The sequence below is a fragment of the Protopterus annectens genome, chromosome 1.part1 (genome assembly GCF_019279795.1).
Source record: "Protopterus annectens isolate FY-2018-M chromosome 1.part1, PAN1.0, whole genome shotgun sequence".
Classification (NCBI taxonomy): domain Eukaryota; kingdom Metazoa; phylum Chordata; order Ceratodontiformes; family Protopteridae; genus Protopterus; species Protopterus annectens.
In genome coordinates this window covers 1,248,169,306-1,248,188,089 of record NC_056726.1, presented here as the reverse complement: position 1 = coordinate 1,248,188,089, position 18,784 = coordinate 1,248,169,306, and the positions used below count along the sequence as shown (strand labels likewise).

The following is an 18,784-nucleotide window of genomic DNA, read 5'->3' as shown; positions in this document are numbered from 1 at the left end:
AATAAACTGGAACATTCTAAAAACTCTACCTTTAGATAATGCTGTTGCCCATTTCAACTCAACCTTCTTAAACCTTCTTGACTACCATGCTCCTTTACGTACTAAGAGAATAAAAATCAAAACTGCCCCTTGGCTAACCAAAAATACTCTAGTAACCATGCAACACAGAGATAAAATCTGGGCACTTTACCAGGAAAATAAGTCTCCCCTCATTCATAATGAATATAAAACACTTAGAAATAAAGCAAAAAAGCTTATCATCACTGACCGACAAAATTACTTCTCCATACTCCAAAACAGCAATAAAACAAACCCTCAGAAATTCTGGAAAGGAGTCACTACCGTTATCAATCCTGGCAAAATAGACAACCCCAGCCCAGACACCAATGCTCCTGACATAGATTTGGCCACACAATTTAACTCTTTCTTCATTAATTCATTTTTAAATTAACCTCGACATTCTCTAACAACACCACTCCCTCCATTACACCCTCAATTTCCTCTACTAACACTTTTACCTCCCCTCCTACTACTACACTCTCTTCTTCTCCACTATCATCATCCTCTAATACCCTCTCTACCCCTTCCTCTCCTTTCTCATTCAAACTTATACCCATATCCACCATAAAAAAATTCCTTCAGAAACTTAAGCCTTGCTCTAATGCACCAGACAACATCCCGTCATACTTTCTTAGCATAGCTGCAGAAGCCATTGCCTACCCCATTAGTATTCTAATCAACTGGTCTATCCATGAAAGCATACTACCCCAAATCTGGAAAAAGGCTTTTATCATACCCTTACATAAAGGTGTAATAATAATAATACAACTAAGTTCCATCCCATCGCTATCCTATCTCCCATTTCTAAACTCCTAGAAAAATGTATCCAACTACAACTCCTACCATATCTCTTAGACAATCACTTATTAACTCCAACACAGCATGGTTTTAGACCTGGTCATAGCACTATGACAGCCCTCCTCTCCTTCCTGGAAACTGTAAATAAAGCCCGAGACTCTGGTCATAGCACTCCTACTTGACCTCTCTAAGGCCTTTGACACTATCTCTCACAAACGTCTTCTAACTAAACTCTCTCAGCTTAACCTGTTCTCCTCTTCTTTGAACTGGTTCTACAGTTACTTATCTAATAGATATCAATCAGTAAAATGGAAAAAGGCCACCTCCTCTTTCCTTGTTACCCCAACTGGAGTTCCTCAAGGTTCCATACTTGGTCCTCTCCTCTTTAATATATTCATAAATGACTTCCGTAGTTCTATCCCTTTCTCAAATATCATCCAATATGCAGATGATTCAACTATTATCTGTTCTGCCACATCCCTCCCTATGCTGCAAAAGCTTACTCAAGATGCATTCTCAATCACGGAACAATGGATGAAAAAAAATCACCTAGCACTAAATGCCTCTAAAACCAAATTAATGGTATTCAGTCCCTCTAAAGTCACCTCTATCAATACAAACACATTTTCTATCACTAGTCAGAGCAACACATCTCTGGAATTGGTGTCTGAGACTAAATTACTTGGGGTCCAAATTGATAGTAAGCTTAAATTCAACTCCCACCTACAACTAAATATCAGAAAAACTCATCAAAAATTAGGCATGCTCTACCGACAAAATCGTTACCTCACACCCTCTACTAAAATCACTCTCTCTACCTCATTTTTAATCCCCTCCCTTCTCTATGGATCCCCACTCTTAACTAACCTACAATCTTCCCTTAAAACACAACTTTCCTCATGTTACAACAAAATTGCCAAATTCGCTACTAGCCACAAATCATCTAGCCACCACTGTTCTTCTCTCCACAATCTAAAATGGCTAGAACTATCCAATCATCTCACCTATACTCAACTGACTCTTGCACATAAACTCATTTTCAGTCCCCTACTGTGTCCATCCCTTTCCTCTACTTTTAAAATGCACCTACCCAACAGAGTACTAAGATCTAACAACCAAAACCTAATAGAATTGCACAAACCAACCCGTCCCCCAGGTAAAAATCTCCTATCCTATGGTCTAGCACGTCTCTGGAACTCCCTACCTCCATCCATTCGTACCACCTCTAACCACTTCACATTCAAAAAATCTCTTCACTCTCACCTACTATCCCAGTGGGAATGCTCCTGCTCTCATCCATCATAATATACACTGGCAATCTCTTTTCCCCCTCCTTTCCGCTAACTTCCTTTACTGCCTCTCCTAACTCCTACATTCTCTGCTTGTTCTACTAAACCTTTTACAAAACTGTATTATAATATGTCATACTTTCATACTTCCTAAGAGTTTAGGACCTCTCAGTACATATACAGAAATGTTTTCTTTTCCAGTATGTATCTTCTGTAACATTCATCACCTGTCTGTACTACTGTAACATTATGCTCTAAGCTGTATCACTCGTAAATATTGTAATATACCCTAAAACCTATTTGTAACCTTGCTTGAGCTATATTACTTGAAATGTCATGCTCTAAGCTGTATCACTTGTAAATATTGTAATCTAATGTAAAACCTATTGTAACCTTGTTACTGGAGCTTTTCTTCCCAGGACTCCATTGAAAAAGGGTTCATCTTGGCCCAATGGACTATCCTGGTAAACCAACTGCAAATAAATAAATAAATAAATAAGATCCAGCATTTGAAGAAGAATGGAAGAAAACTGCATATATCCATTGTTATGATAAGTACATAACTTTAGTTTTTCCTCCAAGTATTTACTTTGTAAGCATTACAATTTCTAGATAAGTATTTTAATAATATTAACATTTTACAATTTTTATGAAAAAAAACTCTTCTAGATTAAATGTAATCAGACCGATGGACCCAAAATCTAAAGGATGCCTAAACAGCCCTAATTTCAATCTTTATTCCAGTATAACGAGAGTCATAAGACTGTTAATGACATAAACAAATATACAGTATCACAAATCTAATATGCCACCCTAGGGGAAAGTGTTAAGATGAATAATATTTGACTTTAGTATTAAATCAACTACCTCTTTCATTCTTAAACCAGTCTTATGCTTGGCTCTGTAAACTCCCTATATCAAATAAATGCTTGGTTAAAGAGCTAAGTAAGTTTATACAATGTATAGCTAGCCTGTTCAAGTTTATAATTTATGTCAGACAGTCTTTGTGTGCTCCAATGTCCCTATGCTACATTACTGAGATGTCAAACAGGCATTAAATGGTCAAAAGGTGACAATGATTTTGAATTTAGATCTAGCAAACATTTGTATCATAATCCATCCATCCATCCATCCATCCATCCACATCCCCTTTTCCAATCTCCCTTCCAAAATTTAATCCATATAGCAGTTGACAGCTAGGTTCCAGTGATTTCCCTTTAACCAGAGAAAGTTAAAGATGATGCAATTATGGCTATTTAATCTTAAACATAATTATTTATCTCATTCATGTATAACATCATGATAAAGCTACCATATTATTGTCAAACTTATATACTATTGGACATAGTTCCTAGTATTAGAGGGACTGAAAGCATGAAACAAGAGAATATGGATCTATACCTGCAAGTTTCTTTCTTTTTTTCTAAATTCTGCTACCAAGAATATATGACATTTCATAATATTTCCTATACTTCTCATAAACTAGCATCACTTGGTATACTAACTTTACCTCGGTGCTCACATTTTTTCAGAAAAGTGACAGATAGTTTGCATGTTTCTAGAAACTGCTTCATAATTGCCACAGATCTTGCAGCTATTTTAGATGAAACGTTAGATATCTTAGAAAGCTAAAGAACGTATTTGCAAACTGCATTTTAAATGTAACAATATGGCCGTATATTAGTCTATGAAATAATATTTGCATTTGATTGTCTCTGCCTGAGTTAACCTTTATATTGTTAAAATTAAGCCAGCAATGTAAGGATGTCAGACAAAAAATGGAACTACTTCATTATGAAAGCTTTAAACTCATGGCCATTTCCACAAAAATATCAGATTATGTGAGAAAATCACTAATATGTGGAATGATTTATATACTGTATGTATTCCTGAGTGATGTTCATACGTTTGTTAGATTTATAATTAATGCAAATGTTAATAATTGCTTTGTTGCTAAACAGTTTAGGGTGATGTAATAATCTAACATGCATATTTTACTTCAAAAATCTGTCAGGATACACATTCGCTTGTGGTGGTTGCTAATTTGATGATTGTGATACACTATCATTTCATACTACAATATGTACCTGTTGATATTTGCTTACATATTTATAACTTTTACTGCCTGATGTTTGAACATTTGAATATACATTTTTTATAAAAAAGATACATAAATTGAATGTCTTTAACTACTTCTCCTTTGTGTTATATAAAGGAATGCTTGCAATAAAATGCTAATTCTAGTGCACTGAACACATTTTTAGTGAAATACAAATATAATTACAAACACTTGTATGAAACCAGTGGATAATAATTCAGTTAAAAGGGTCTATATTCATTAGATGAATGACTAAGAGTACCACATCTTGGCTCAGTGATGAAGATTGTTATGGCAGTTAGTGCAAAGGATGAGGGCAATGAGCTTCTAATAAACTTCATCCTGTGGGCCAGAGTTTGATTCCCTCAGCCTGTGACCTCCTAGTGTGTTTCTCTGTTCAAGGTACGTAATAAGAAAGTACTCCTGGGCTGAGTCTGAAAAACTTCCATGTGGAGCAGTATTGTCTTCCAGGTAACAAATACAGATCAAACTTGAGAAAGGTTCCAAGCTATGCTGGTAAACGAAAAACAGACTGCTGGCTCTTATTTCATCCACGAAAAAACTTTTTATTAAAACGAACAAAGTAGAGTGAGCGCTTTCGTCTTACTCTAGTAAGTAAGACTTCATCAGACAATGAAAAAATTAATTAACGGTCTTATATACACTTAGTAAACCGTCACATGGTGTTAAAATATACCTCTTAAAGGTGTACTGGCCATGTTAAAATACATTATAAAACTCAATAAATATCCAACTGAAGGAAGTGGAACAAACTAATACAAATAATTACATAAATAAATATATTATAAATAAAAACAATATATTTGTATATATAAGTTAAATATTCATCATGGATATTGTCAATATGTGTACATAAATATTTGTATAGTTTTAATGTCTACAAAACATGTTACAAATATATCAATATATCAATATATCAAAAAGTATTATACTGTTAAAATGTTAAAATGTTGTGACACCTATTGGCATAAAACAAACTTAATCATCTCTGGACACTCTTTAATTTTAATATACAAGCTAGTGAACTCTTATCATTTAAGCCAAGTGGATTGTAGGCATTTAATCTGATTTACCACATAAGTTCACAAAGTTCCAGTAATAGGCCCAATGGATACCCCCTCTGGGGCTGTGTTGTACTTGATCTATAACTTTAAAAGTAAAACTGTGATTGGGGTATTCAATATACATGCTTTGCTAGAGCATTTTCCATTTTAACTTTCTTGATGCTATACAAATGTCCATATATTCTGTCCTTGAATTTATGGTCCATTTTGCCAATGTAAAAACAAAGACAGAATCTACAGATTGCCAGGTACACTACACCCTTAGATAAACAATTGAATCTGTTTTTGATGGTAAACTTTCTCCCCTGATAACAAAGGTCCTACCTACTCCTATATGTTTACAGTATGCACAACTTTCACATTTGTACATACCTGTAATTCTAGTTACAGCAGTAGACGTATTCTCTAATAAATTTTTACGATTAGGATCCCTTCTACAGGTGACCCTGGGGAATGGTTCAATAATGGACATCAGATCTTTGTCTGATCTCAACAAATCACAATTTTTACAAAGTATTTGTCTTTGTCACAGCATAGCCTCACAGAAAAGTAACAGTAATAATTAATTATTTCATTCAACAAAATTTCGCAGCAATAAATAAACAGGAACCATGGTAAATCCTTTGTCCGTCCTTGTCTTACCTTCAACAGCTCCTCATATGTAATGAAGAAAACATTAAGTTTGTTTTTCACTTCCATCCATCCTTTGATATGGTCAAACCAGGACCCGTAGATAACTGTAAGAGCCAGACAAATGTTAAAGGTAAAAGTTTTGCGTATAAAGGAAATAAGTTGGCTTTGCTTGCTACCTATATCTCAATAGTTAGAACACTATGACTGACTCAGAGAGAGAGATAATATTATCATTACTTGGTTTTACTCTTATGTATAACAACATGTCTAGTCTAAAACACAAATAGTCTGTTCTCTCCCAGTTCTATCAAAGACTTACTCGTGAGTCTCTAAACGGGGGAAGGAAATCAAGTACAACAAACTAGTTGTCTGAACTAGTGAAAGAGATAAAGTACAACAAACTAGTTGTCCGAACTAGTGAAGGAGATAAAATACAACAAACTAGTTGTCTGAACTAGTGAAGGAGATAAAATACAACAAACTAGTTGTCCGAACTAGTGAAGGAGATAAAATACAACAAACTAGTTGTCTGAACTAGTGAAGGAGATAAAGTACAACAAACTAGTTGTCCGAACTAGTGAGGAAGATCAAGTACAACAACATGATTAAAAGAAGGAATGGTAAGTCATAAGATATCACAGGTTAACAGCAGTGATTAATATTTTGAACAAACAAGTGGCTGGCACCACACCCTTATAATGGATACTTAAAGCTGTTATCGGTAAAATGTTAGTAAAGAACATCACTCCAGTAGTTTGTAAAACTATTTCAAGAGCAAACTCAATTTAATCAAACGTGTTTTCTTATGGTCAGGTTACCAGCAAACAGAATCAGTTGCAGCTGAATGCCCCAGCAGGCAATCATCTCACTTTCTGTCTACATTTCTAATACATATATATCTTCTTCTTCTTTCGGCTGCTCCCATCAGGGGTCGCCACAGCAGATCATCTGTTTCCATTTCTTCCTGTTCTCTGTATATTGCTCAGTCACACCAACCACCTGCATGTCCTCTCTCACCACATCCATAAACCTTATCTTAGGCCTTCCTCTTTTCCTGTTAGCTGGCAGCTTCATCCTTAGCATCCTTTGCCCAATATACTCTGCATCCCTCCTGAGCACATGTCCAAACCAACGTAATCTTGCCTCTCTGGCTTTGTCTCCAAACCTTCCAACCTGGGCTGACCCTCTAATATCTGGCATGGCTTAGTGGTAAATCAGTTTGTGTATGGTGTGCAGGGTCCAGGGTTTGAGCCTTGCAGAGGCTGTTTATTTTGGCATATCATTGCTGGAGCCTTCCTGTGTCCTGAAAGAGTGCTGTTCAAACTATCTGGAGATATACAGAGCTGAGTATATTTTTCTGGCACTTCAGAGTTGTGTACTGGTAATTGTTGTTTGACTAATTTTATATCATTGCTGGCTGACTTCAGAGTTGTGCACTGTTATTTTTGCTTCACTGTATAGTTTTTCAGATCTCTGTTGAAGGTGTTGGTTTTCCCATACCCACCCTCCCTATTCCTGTGTTGTTGTTTAAATTTGGAGGTTTTTGCAGTTGCCCGCCCCCACTGTAGATTTGATCTGGGACACTCCCCCCAGTCCCATCTCTTTATCTCATTCTACCTAATAGACTCCTTCTGCATTGTTTTTAGTCATTTTTAATTTAATTGTATTTTTTAAACTGTTTGGTCTAACACTGCTACATACTCGTGTGCTAGCTTGCACTGCATTTGAATTGTTTTGACTGCTGTTTTAGCTACTTTTCTGTATATATAAAAAAAAAAAAAAAAAAAAAAATACCTTTCCTGTAACTAGTGTAGCCCAGATTCAGATTTGCTGTATCCAGGACTGTATGTAAGCTTCTGAGCCCCACCAAGCTTTCTGTGTTGGAGGGAAGCCTTCTAGCTTATCAGTGGGAGTGGTAAGCACTAGGTAATCTATCTACCACATAAGGAGAGGTTCTGGCCCAGAAATTGTAGTTAATGGCCGTTTGGGCAATTTTTCCATCTCTCTCAACTTTCTGATTTAAAAGCCCACATTTGCACTTGTTTCCCCCCTTTCCTGTAACTAATTTAGTCCAGATACACATTCTTACTTTTAGCACTTGAATTTTCTTATTCGTGATCAGCACTTGTTCAGAACTTGTAAGCAATGGATAACCTACTAATTACTACAGCACTCAACCTTCCTCATTACCTAGAGGAAAACAGCTTTGGTACTTACTTTCCTCACTTGCTTAGAGAAAAACAGCTCTTGTACTCACTTTCCTCACTTATCTAGAGGAAAATAGTTTTTTTATTCAGGCATGTCCAAGGGTCAGCTCCCAGTGTTCTCTCCTGTCTATCTGATGAATCTGGGCATCTTGGGGCAATGTAGAAATTACCTCATGTACACAGACAACCCGCTCCTCCTACCACCCAGCACTACAACCTGTGAGAGATGCACTTATCCAGCCAAACTGGAGGTAAAGCTCTCTCCAATCAAGACTGAACTTGACAGTCAAGAGGAGAAGGTAAACACTTGCACCACACCACACTCATCACATAGTCTCACTAAATCTACACCACCAAAATCCACACATAGAAACACAAAAACATTCACGGAGGCTCTCAATAATAATCTGCTCAAGCAATAGAGACCTCCAAAGCAGAAATGCAAGCAACCTCCACCCCCCAACACAACCCAAATGACACATAGCCCGCAGGCTCAGTGTGCCACTCAACCAATGCCAATAAGGCAAAACAACATACCCGATACACTAGTCATAGGCAACTCTATAGTCAGGCACACTGATGTCCCACTCACCAGGCTAAACAAGGAGAAAGTTACTGTCAGCTGCCTGTCAGGTGCCAGGATCTGCCACATAACCCACGCACTCAGGTCACTCCACAACAAGTACAGATATGACTCTGTCATTGTCCATGTTGGTGTGAATGACCTGAGACGTACCTCCCTGGACTACATGAAAAGAGACATGAAAGAGCTCTCTGATCTTGTAGCCCAGGCAGGTATGATCCTAGCCCTGAGTAGCATTCTGCCATCACCCAGAATGATGCCGCAGTACAAGGACAAAATGATTGACTTCAACAATTGGCTAAGCTTCTGGTGCCATTCTAAAGGGATCCAGTATCTGTCTGCCTGGGATGACATGGTCGACAGACCACGATGCTTTGCCAGAGATGGCCTGCACCTGTCACTCCTGGGATTCTGGAGCCAGCTAAGGTTCTTGCCACTCCTATACTGCCTTTTTTAGGCAAGGTTCAAATGACAAATTCACCACCGTAACAGGCAAGCAAAAACTGAGGGTGATGCTACTCAATGCTAGAAGTCTAAATCTCAAAATGCACTCACTCGAGGCACTCCTTAAAATGGAGAACATTGATATCTGTGCAGTGACTGAGACCTGGTTCAAGGCTCCAGAGAGCACCCCTGCACTACCAGGCTATAACTCATACCACACTTTTCAGCCATGTAACCTGGACCGGAACACCAAAGGCAGAGGTGTGTCCATATTCATTAAGGATATCCACACCTGCAGGCTAGTTGCTCAGCATAATGCAGCCGAGGTTATCCAAGTGCAACTAACTCTGGGCAAAACTGCAATCCAAATTGTAGCTTGCTACAGATCACCCACCATGCCCTAGGATTCCCACTCCTCTTTTCTTGATGTACTGGAAAATATTAGGGTTCAACCAAACACCCCAATAATGGGCGATTTCAACTACCCCACCATTAACTAGGAAAACTACTCATGTGCCAACTCCTTCACTCAACGCTTTCTGGAATTCATAAACTCCAATGCCCTGGATCAACTTATCCACACCCCCACCAGGGGCAACAATATCCTAGATCTAGTCATTACCAATATGAGTGACCGGTGTTCCACACCTGAAGTCAATGCCTCATTGGTCCGATCTGACCATAAGCTAATTACCCTAGATATCCACATCCTGCATCCACCCCCCATTAAGGAAACCATGGTAAAAATTTTCCCCAAATCCAACTTCATGCTTCTTAAGACAGAAGTGGTGAACTTCATGACACCCATGCAGATGGACAATACAGTTACGACTACTGAATCCTACACAATTGCACTTTATAAGCACTTACATGAGTGCATGGATCGTGCTATCCCAAACAGAACCAAGACGCTATCCTCCAAAAAAAGGAAGCCAATCTGGTGGTCCCCTGCCATAAACAAACTGTACAACAGAAGAAACTCTTGCAAAAGAGAGTAAAATCCCACGAGTGGAGGAGCTCCCTGGTCAGCCTCAGTAAGAAGCTGTGATCCCTGATAAAATCCTCCAAAGCTAGTCATGAAAATAAAATCTCCACTGATTCTAAAGACAACCACAAAGCATTCTATAGCTATGTCAAGAATCTCAATGGCAACACTCAGATCTGCTCTGAGGTACAGCACAATGGCACTAAATATACAGACCCAGCTGATATTGCCAACATCCTGGCAGATAGGTTCAGTGCTAACTTTACCCCCCTCTCACCCCCTAAAGAGCCCATCTCTATACCGGAAGAATGCAAAGTTCCTGTAATCATGGCTGCACAGGTAAAAAACACACTCTCCAAAGCCAAGAACACAGCATCCATGGGACCAGACAACATCCCAGGCTGCATTCTACATGAACTACAGAACGAACTGGCACCCCACCTAAGTACCATGTTCAATCATAGCCTCACCTCAGGCTTTGTTGCCTGCTGAATGGCGCACAGCAACGGTTATACCACACCACAAGGGGGGAGCCACCACGAACCCTGGGAACTATGCCCCATTAGCCTGACGAGCCTGGTCTGCAAGGCCATGGAACATATCATCATGGAACTTATAAACAAAGACATTGGTAATCTCCAAACTCTGGATCCCACCCAGTTCAGGTTTGTAAAAGGCAGATCATGTCTCCTAAGCCTGATAGACTTCTTTGAAGCAGTCACCAAAACCATAGACAAGGGTAAGGTGGTTCACTCCTCTCTAGGCACCCTGTCATATGCTTTCTCTTAGTCCACAAAGACACAATGCAACTCCTTCTGACCTTCTCTGTACTTCTCCATCAACACTCTCAAAGCAAACATCACATCTGTAGTGCTCTTTCCTGGCATGAAACCATACTGCTGATCACTAATCATCACCTCCCTTCTTAACCTAGCTTCCACTACTCTTTCCCATAACTTCATGCTGTGACTGATCAATGTAATCCCTTCCTAGTTATTACAGCTCTGCACATCACCCTTATTCTTAAAAATCAGTACCAAAACACTTTTTCTCCATTCCTCAGGCATCCTCTCACGTTCCAAGATTTCATTAAGCAATTTAGTTAAAAACTCCACTGCCATTTCACCTAAACACCGCCATGCTTCCAGAGGTATGTCATCTGGACCAACAGCCTTTCCATTCTTCATCCTCTTCATAGCTATCCTTACTTCCTCCTTGCTAATCCACTGCACTTCATGATTCACTATCCGCACATCATCCAACCTTCTCTCCCTCTCATTCCCTTCATTCATCGGCCCCTTAAAGTGCTCTTTCCATCTGCTCAACACACTCTCCTCGCTTGTGAGTATGTTTCCCTCATTATCCTTTATCACCCTTACCTGCTGCACATCTTTACTAGCTCGGTCCCTCTGTCTAGCCAATCGGTACAGGTCCTTTTCTCCCTCCTTAGTGTCCAACATTTCATACAACTCTACATATGCCTTATCCTTAGCCTTCACCACCTCTCTCTTTGCCATGCACCTCATCTTCTTATACTCTTGTCTACTTTCTTCATCTCTCTGACAATCCCACTTCTTCTTCACTAACCTCTTTCTCTGTATACTCTCCTGTACTTCTTCATTCCACCACCTGGTTTCCTTGTCCTCCTTCCTCTTTTCAGATGTCACACCAAGCACTTTTCTAGCCATCTCTCTTACTAGCTCTGCTGTAGTTACCCAGCTATTTGGTAACTCTTCACTGCCCCCCAGTGCCTGTTTTAACTTTTCCCTAAACTCCACCTCACAATTACCCTTTTTCAATTTCCACCATTTGATCCTTGGTGCTGCCCTCACACTCATCCTCCTCATATATATATTTGCCTGCTTATATTATCTCTGTCCATCTATCTTTATTTTTTTATTTTTGTTTAATACATTTTTATTGCAGTTGAGCGATTATAGAGTGAGGATTGGACTATAACATAAACTAAGAAGTTCTAATCAGATGATTAAAGCAAATCTAAATTCATTCTAGTCAACACATTCAGGTAACTTATATAAATAAGGTGACCACTGATAACAAAGATTTCTACACATAGTAGTTTAAATTTTGAGAATTTATACCATCACAATTTCAAGATTAGATTTTCCTTTATTTTAATTTCCAGATTTAGTATCTGTGTGGAGTCTGCATGTCCTCCCCGCGGTTGGGTAGCGTTCGAAAGACATGCGTGCGTAAATGGGTGTTCCTTCGTTGAAGGTTGGATGTCGAGCTGGCACCTCGGCGTTTCGTAAAAATCTACTTCCAATCATTAGTGGACCGGAGTTCCACTGTGGCGACCCCTTACCGGGAAAAAGCCGAAAGACAAACAACAACAACAAAGTATCTGTATCCATTTATTCTGAAATTTGTGTAACCATGGGAAACCAACATCTTTAAAGCCTTCAAATAGACATGACATTCTTTTCAAGTATGTGGTTAACTAGTAGCAGCTTACTGACGAAGTTTCTTATTTTATAGCATATAATTTAAGAGATAAAAGTATTATGATGTAAAAACTTGTACTAAATCCAAAAAAAATACTTCCCAAGACATATAATACCTTTGTGTGCCCTTAGGCAATCAATTATAAAAGAGCCAAAAAATATATAAATACTAAAGAAGCATATGAATAAGTATTTAATAAATTAGTAAATAATATGTCTTTAAAATATATATTTAATACACAAAATGACCTACAAATTTGAAGTCATCATTATTTATGATTATGGATATAATATTTCAAAGGAACTGATTATGGTGTAGACCCATGTCTTATAATTTTGCTGATTGTAATTTTTAGAAAGCTATTAATTAAAATATGACCATTTAAACCAGGCAGAACTGTGGCATTAAGTCTCAGTTGCAATATTAATTCTTTAAACTCTGTCTTCATCTTTCACTATCTTTTCTAAGACAGCAAGCTTAAAAACTGCTGTCCCAGCACATGACTGTGCATGCTTATATAAAGCATCATTTGTATTTTTCTTTGAAATACCACACAGATAGATGTTCATAGTCCCTTTTCCATGAGTGCTCATTTTCCCAGTGTAAAAAGCTTAACATAACTAGCAAATAGCTACATAAACAACTCCACTAGTACCAGAACTCCCACAACATGTTAAATTTAATTGTGTGCCCGTATAATTTAAGGGCTATCTCCTTCCAAAGTATACTTGCATTGATTACAGAACCCACATTTCTTAATGGCTGGCAATGTATGTTGTTGCTGAACACCAGACCCACCTCATTTTCCACTTCCAAATTGCTTTTAAGTCTTTTTTTTCATCTTTTATAAACAAATGCAGGGTTGTGCACAAGCTCAATATGGCCATCATATTTGCATCTGATTTTAAATAGTCCAAGTCTTCTTGATAATAATCTTCACCAGACTAGTGTCACAACCAAATTGCAGTACCATGGTCATCTCAAATCCAACCCCATCATCATTCTTTTGAGTTCACTGTGTTGGTTTAAACCTCTTTTCTGACCTTCTGTAACTACACTCAGTTAAAAGATCTACTGGCTATCCTCATTCCAAAAACATTTTTGAAAGCATTCCCTCACTTTTATGAATACGTTGCTAACAGAGACCATGATTGCCTGTCTAACCAAATGGTCTTTTACCAGATTCTTCTTTTGCAACATAGGATGCCAACTGTCAGAATGTAAATAAAAATTTGAGAAATTGGGATTCCTTTAAATATATATATATGTATATATATATATATATATTTATATATATATATAGATATATAAATATATATATATAAAATACACACACATTTTACATATATATATATATATATATATATATATATATATATATATATATATATATATATATATATATATATATATATATATATATATATATATATATATAAATACCTACATATATATATATATATATATATATATATATAAAATACATATATATATATATATATATATATATATATACATATATTGGAAGCTAAATCATCACCTGATTTTATGTTTTTATTACTTTGGTATCTAGAAGGTAAATTTCATTTTATTTATTTATTTCTATTATTTTACATTTGTTGACCGGGATAGTCCATCTGGGTGTGAGCCCATTTTCAGGAGTGGCCTGGGGAAAGCTCCAATAAAGCAAGAACAACATTGACAGGTACAGTGTTGGTTTTACATAGAATTTAACAGAAATATCTAGAGACAATAAAGAAAGTATAGTATACAAATGAGAAAGTTATTAAAATATAGTAAAGTCATATATATATATATATATATATATATATATATATATATATATTTTTTTTTTTTTTTTTGATGGCAGGGGTCCATCTTTAGTTGATCATTTGAGTATACTTTAATATGTGTAGATATATTTATACCCCTACAAAAAAAAAAAATATATCAAATTATACTCTTATAGTAGGTAGCTGATAGGTGGTGTTAACAAGTGGGTGCGGGTGCATACATGGAGACTATAACATTTAGGAAATTTTGATATTAAAGTAGGTAAACCTTAAAAAACTAGTTGTGCGATTAATATAAGAAATACAAATCATTCATTTTTAACACCTGATCTTTCCAAATAATACATATGTTGTCAAAGCATCTAATATACCTTGTACAACATATGGTGAAACTAGAGGTAAAGCTATGCTCCAACTCCTATTTCCACATTAAAGTATTAGCATAGACTGCGGACAAGTGGCCCCTATAGCCGTACCTGTAATTGTTGATAAAACTCCCCCTCAAAGAATAAAAAAAAACATTTTTTAATATCAACTCCATCCAGTCCATCAACAATTTTGGAGTAAAAAAGAAAAAAAAAATCACAAAAATAAAAATAAAGCATCCCTGAACATAATCAATCCTTAATCATGTGGTGCAAGAGTACAAAGCTATAACATCCACAGATAAAAAACTGAAATTACTATAATTCAATATTAATATTAGAAAGAAAGTTCCAGGAGTTTTTTTAAATATGGGGGTTCATGTCATGAAACAGTTTTAATCACCCAACATTTCAAAGTTCTTGCTTTCACTAGTGGGTTATTGGAAACTATGAGTGGTATTTATAGCCCCAAGATTTACAGTTGCGCAGTGGTTATCTGCGTAGAGTGCAGCTATGCCAATCTGATAATATACTGAGCACAGGCTATAGGTGATGCTTATGGCAATATGAAAGACTGTACAAAGAGATGCCCAGTTTCTACAACTGATTAAAACTGGTAAATAATGGTGTAGTTTTTTTGGAATTGATCCATTATTGTGTAAAGTCTCAACTGACTTTGGATTTTTCAGAAATTGTGGATTATTTAGGCATTGTGCAAGCCTGCTTGAACTAATTGCAGTTAGTTAAGGCAAGTGGTGCTCAGTGCAGTTATTCAGGATTAATTAAAAAAATATTTATAAAGGTGTTTATGTATCGTCTATGGAGGTACTCTTCTGTGAACACCCTAAATGGTTCTTTGAAAGGTGTGAAATGGGAAGATGGGATAGCTGGAAAATAGGGAGACAAAACATAAGTTACACAGAGAAGATAGACATCAAGAGGTTTATGCTTCAAGAGGTGTCCAAGAGACAGCTCCCGGTGTTCTCTCCAGCCTACCTGATGAGCCTGGGCATCTTGAGGCAATGCTACAACTGCCTCTTGTACACAGACAACCCTCTCCTCCTACCACCAAACACTAACACTTGTGAGAGGCACTTATACAGCCAATCTAGAGGCAAAGCTCTTACCAACCATAACTGGAACAGACAGTCAAGAGATGAAGGTAACAACTTGCAACACCCCACTCACTACACATAGACCAACTAAACCAATGCCTCCAAAACCCACACATAAAAACATATACGGAGGATCTGATTAAAAATCTAAATCTGCCTAGGCAAAAGAGACCTCCAAAGCAGACACACAAGCAACCTCCTGCCACCAACACACCCAAAACAACACATAGCCCACAAACTCGGTGTGCCACACAACCACAGCCCACAAGGCAAAACAACACACCCAATACACTAGTGATAGTTGACTCTATAGTCAGGCACACTGACGACCCACTCACCAGGCTGGACAAAGAGAAGGCTACTGTCAGCTGCTTGTCGGATGCCAGAATCCGCCACATAATGTACACACACAGGTCACTACAAGGCAAGTACAAATATGACTCTGTCATAGTCCATGTTGATGTAAATGACATGAGACGTATCTCCTTGGACTACATGAAAAGAGACATGAAAAAATTATCCGATTCTTGTAGCCCAGGCAGGTATGACCCTAGCCCTGAGTACCATCCTGCCTTCACCAAAAATGATACCACAGTACAAGAATAAGATGATCAATTTCAACAATTGGCTAAGCTTCTGGTGTCATTCAAAGGGGATCCAGTATCTGTCTGCCTGGGATGACATGCTTGACAGGCTACGATGCTTCACCAGAGATGGCCTGCATCTGTCACCCCTGGGATTCAGGATATTAGCCAAGGCTCTAGCCCCTATAGTGCCTTTCTTAGGCAAGGCTCAAAAAACAAACCCATCACCATAAGAACTACAGGTAACAAAAAAACTGAGGGTAATGTTACTCAACGCTAGGAGTCTAAACCTCAAAATGCACTCACTTGAGGCACTCCTCAAAATGGAGAACATCAATATCTGTGCACTGAATGAGACCTGGTTCAAGGCCCCCGAGAGCACCCCAGCACTACCAGGCTATAATTCATACCACATGTTTCGGCCACAAAACCCGGACTGAAACAGGAAGGGCGGAGGTGGGTCCATATCTATCAAGGATATCCACACCTCCAGGCTAGTTGCAAAACACGATGCCTCTGAAATCATCCAAGTGCAACTAACCCTGGGCAAAAATGCAATCCAAATTGTAGCTTGTTACAGATCCCCCACCATGACCCAAGAGGTCCTCGTTCCTGGGGACATTGCAAAAGATGAGGGTCCAACCAAATTCCATAATAATGGGCAATTTCAACTACCCTAACACAAACTTGTATTAACCCCCTTTTTCAATGATTCCTGGAGTTTATAAACTCTAACACCCTGGATCAACTTCTCAACACCCCCACCAGGGACAACAATATTCTGGACCTGGTCATTACCAACACGGGTGACCAGTGCTCTACGCCCGAGATCAACTCCTCACTTGTTAGATCAGAAAATAAACAAATCACCCTAGACATCCACATCCCAACCCCACCCCCACACAAGTAAACCATTGTAAAAAAATTTTCCAAAGCAAACTTCACGCTACTCAAAACTGAGGTGACTAACTTTGCGAAACCCCTGCAGATGGATAACATAATCAATACAGTCACGACTGCTGAATTCTAGACAAATGAACTCTACAAGCACCTACATGAGTGCATGGATCATGTTATCCCCAATAAAACCAAGACGCTATCCTCCAAAAAAAGGAAGCCGATCTTGTGGTCCCCTGCCATTAACAAACTCTACAACAGAAGGAAGAAACTTTTGTGAAAGAGAGTAAAAACCCAGGTATGGAGGAACTCACTGACAGGCCTCAGTAAGAAACTAAGATCTCTCATAAAATCCTCTAAAGCTAATTCTGAAAGAAAAATTGCCATGGATTCCAAAGACAACCACAAGGCATTCGTTAGCTATGTCAAAAATCTCCATTGCAACACCCAGATCTGCACTGAATTACAACAGAATGGCACAAAATATACAGATCCAACTGATATTGACAACATATTGGCAGATAGGTTCAGTGCAAACTTTACCCCCCCCCAAAGGGCCTATAACTATACCAGATGGTTGTAGAGCCCCATCAATCACAAACATACAGGTAAAAATGCCACTCTGTAAAGCCAGAGGTACAGCATCCATGGGACCGGACAACATCCCAAGCTGCGTTTTACACGGACTCCAGAATGAACTAGCTCCCCACCTAAAAACCATGTTCAATCACAGCCTCACCACAGGCTATGTGCCCACAGAATGGTGCAGAGCAATGGTTATCCCACTCCACAAAGGAGGAACCACCACATACCCCGGGAACTATAAACCTATTAGCCTGACAAGCCTGGTCTGCAAGGCCATGGAGCGTATCATCCTGGAACTCATAAACAAAGACATTGGTAACCTCCAAACTCTGGATGCTACCCAATTCAGATTTGTAAAAGGTAGGTCATGTCTCCTAAACCTGGTAGACTTCTTTGAAACAGTTATTAAGGCCACAGACAAGGGCAAGGTGGTCAACACAGCTTACTTGGACCTCGCTAAAGCCTTTGACACTATCACACTATCCCTCATTCAGGAATCATAGATAAACTCATCAACCTTAACATAAACCCTTATGTCACAAGATGGGTGGCCAACTGGCTCACAGACAGAACCCACATAGGTTCATAGGTTCATAGGTTTATACTAGGCTATCTGCCCTAAGGCATTTATAAGCCTAGCCCAAATTTTTGTGGCTTACGCCACCCCTTATATGAAAAGATACTGTGCCCATTAGTTTGTTGTGCCTCTGTCCAGCAGTGACACAGAGATAATTCCCGGGGTAAACCTACAATCTCCCATCCACAGGTCTAGATTTCTCTTGAACAGAGTCAGCGAG

General features: G+C 38.3%; 1 protein-coding gene across 1 annotated transcript in view; it reads right to left on the bottom strand.

The window, feature by feature from the left end:
* The window catches only part of LOC122809670 (sulfotransferase 2B1-like), a 387,708-nt gene that overhangs the window by 165,303 nt on the left and 203,621 nt on the right, over positions 1-18,784 (bottom strand). Inside the window, exon 5 of the mRNA XM_044081338.1 lies at positions 5,973-6,067. Within this exon, the coding sequence (XP_043937273.1) occupies positions 5,973-6,067 (95 nt within the window). The remainder of the gene's footprint in view (positions 1-5,972; positions 6,068-18,784) is intronic.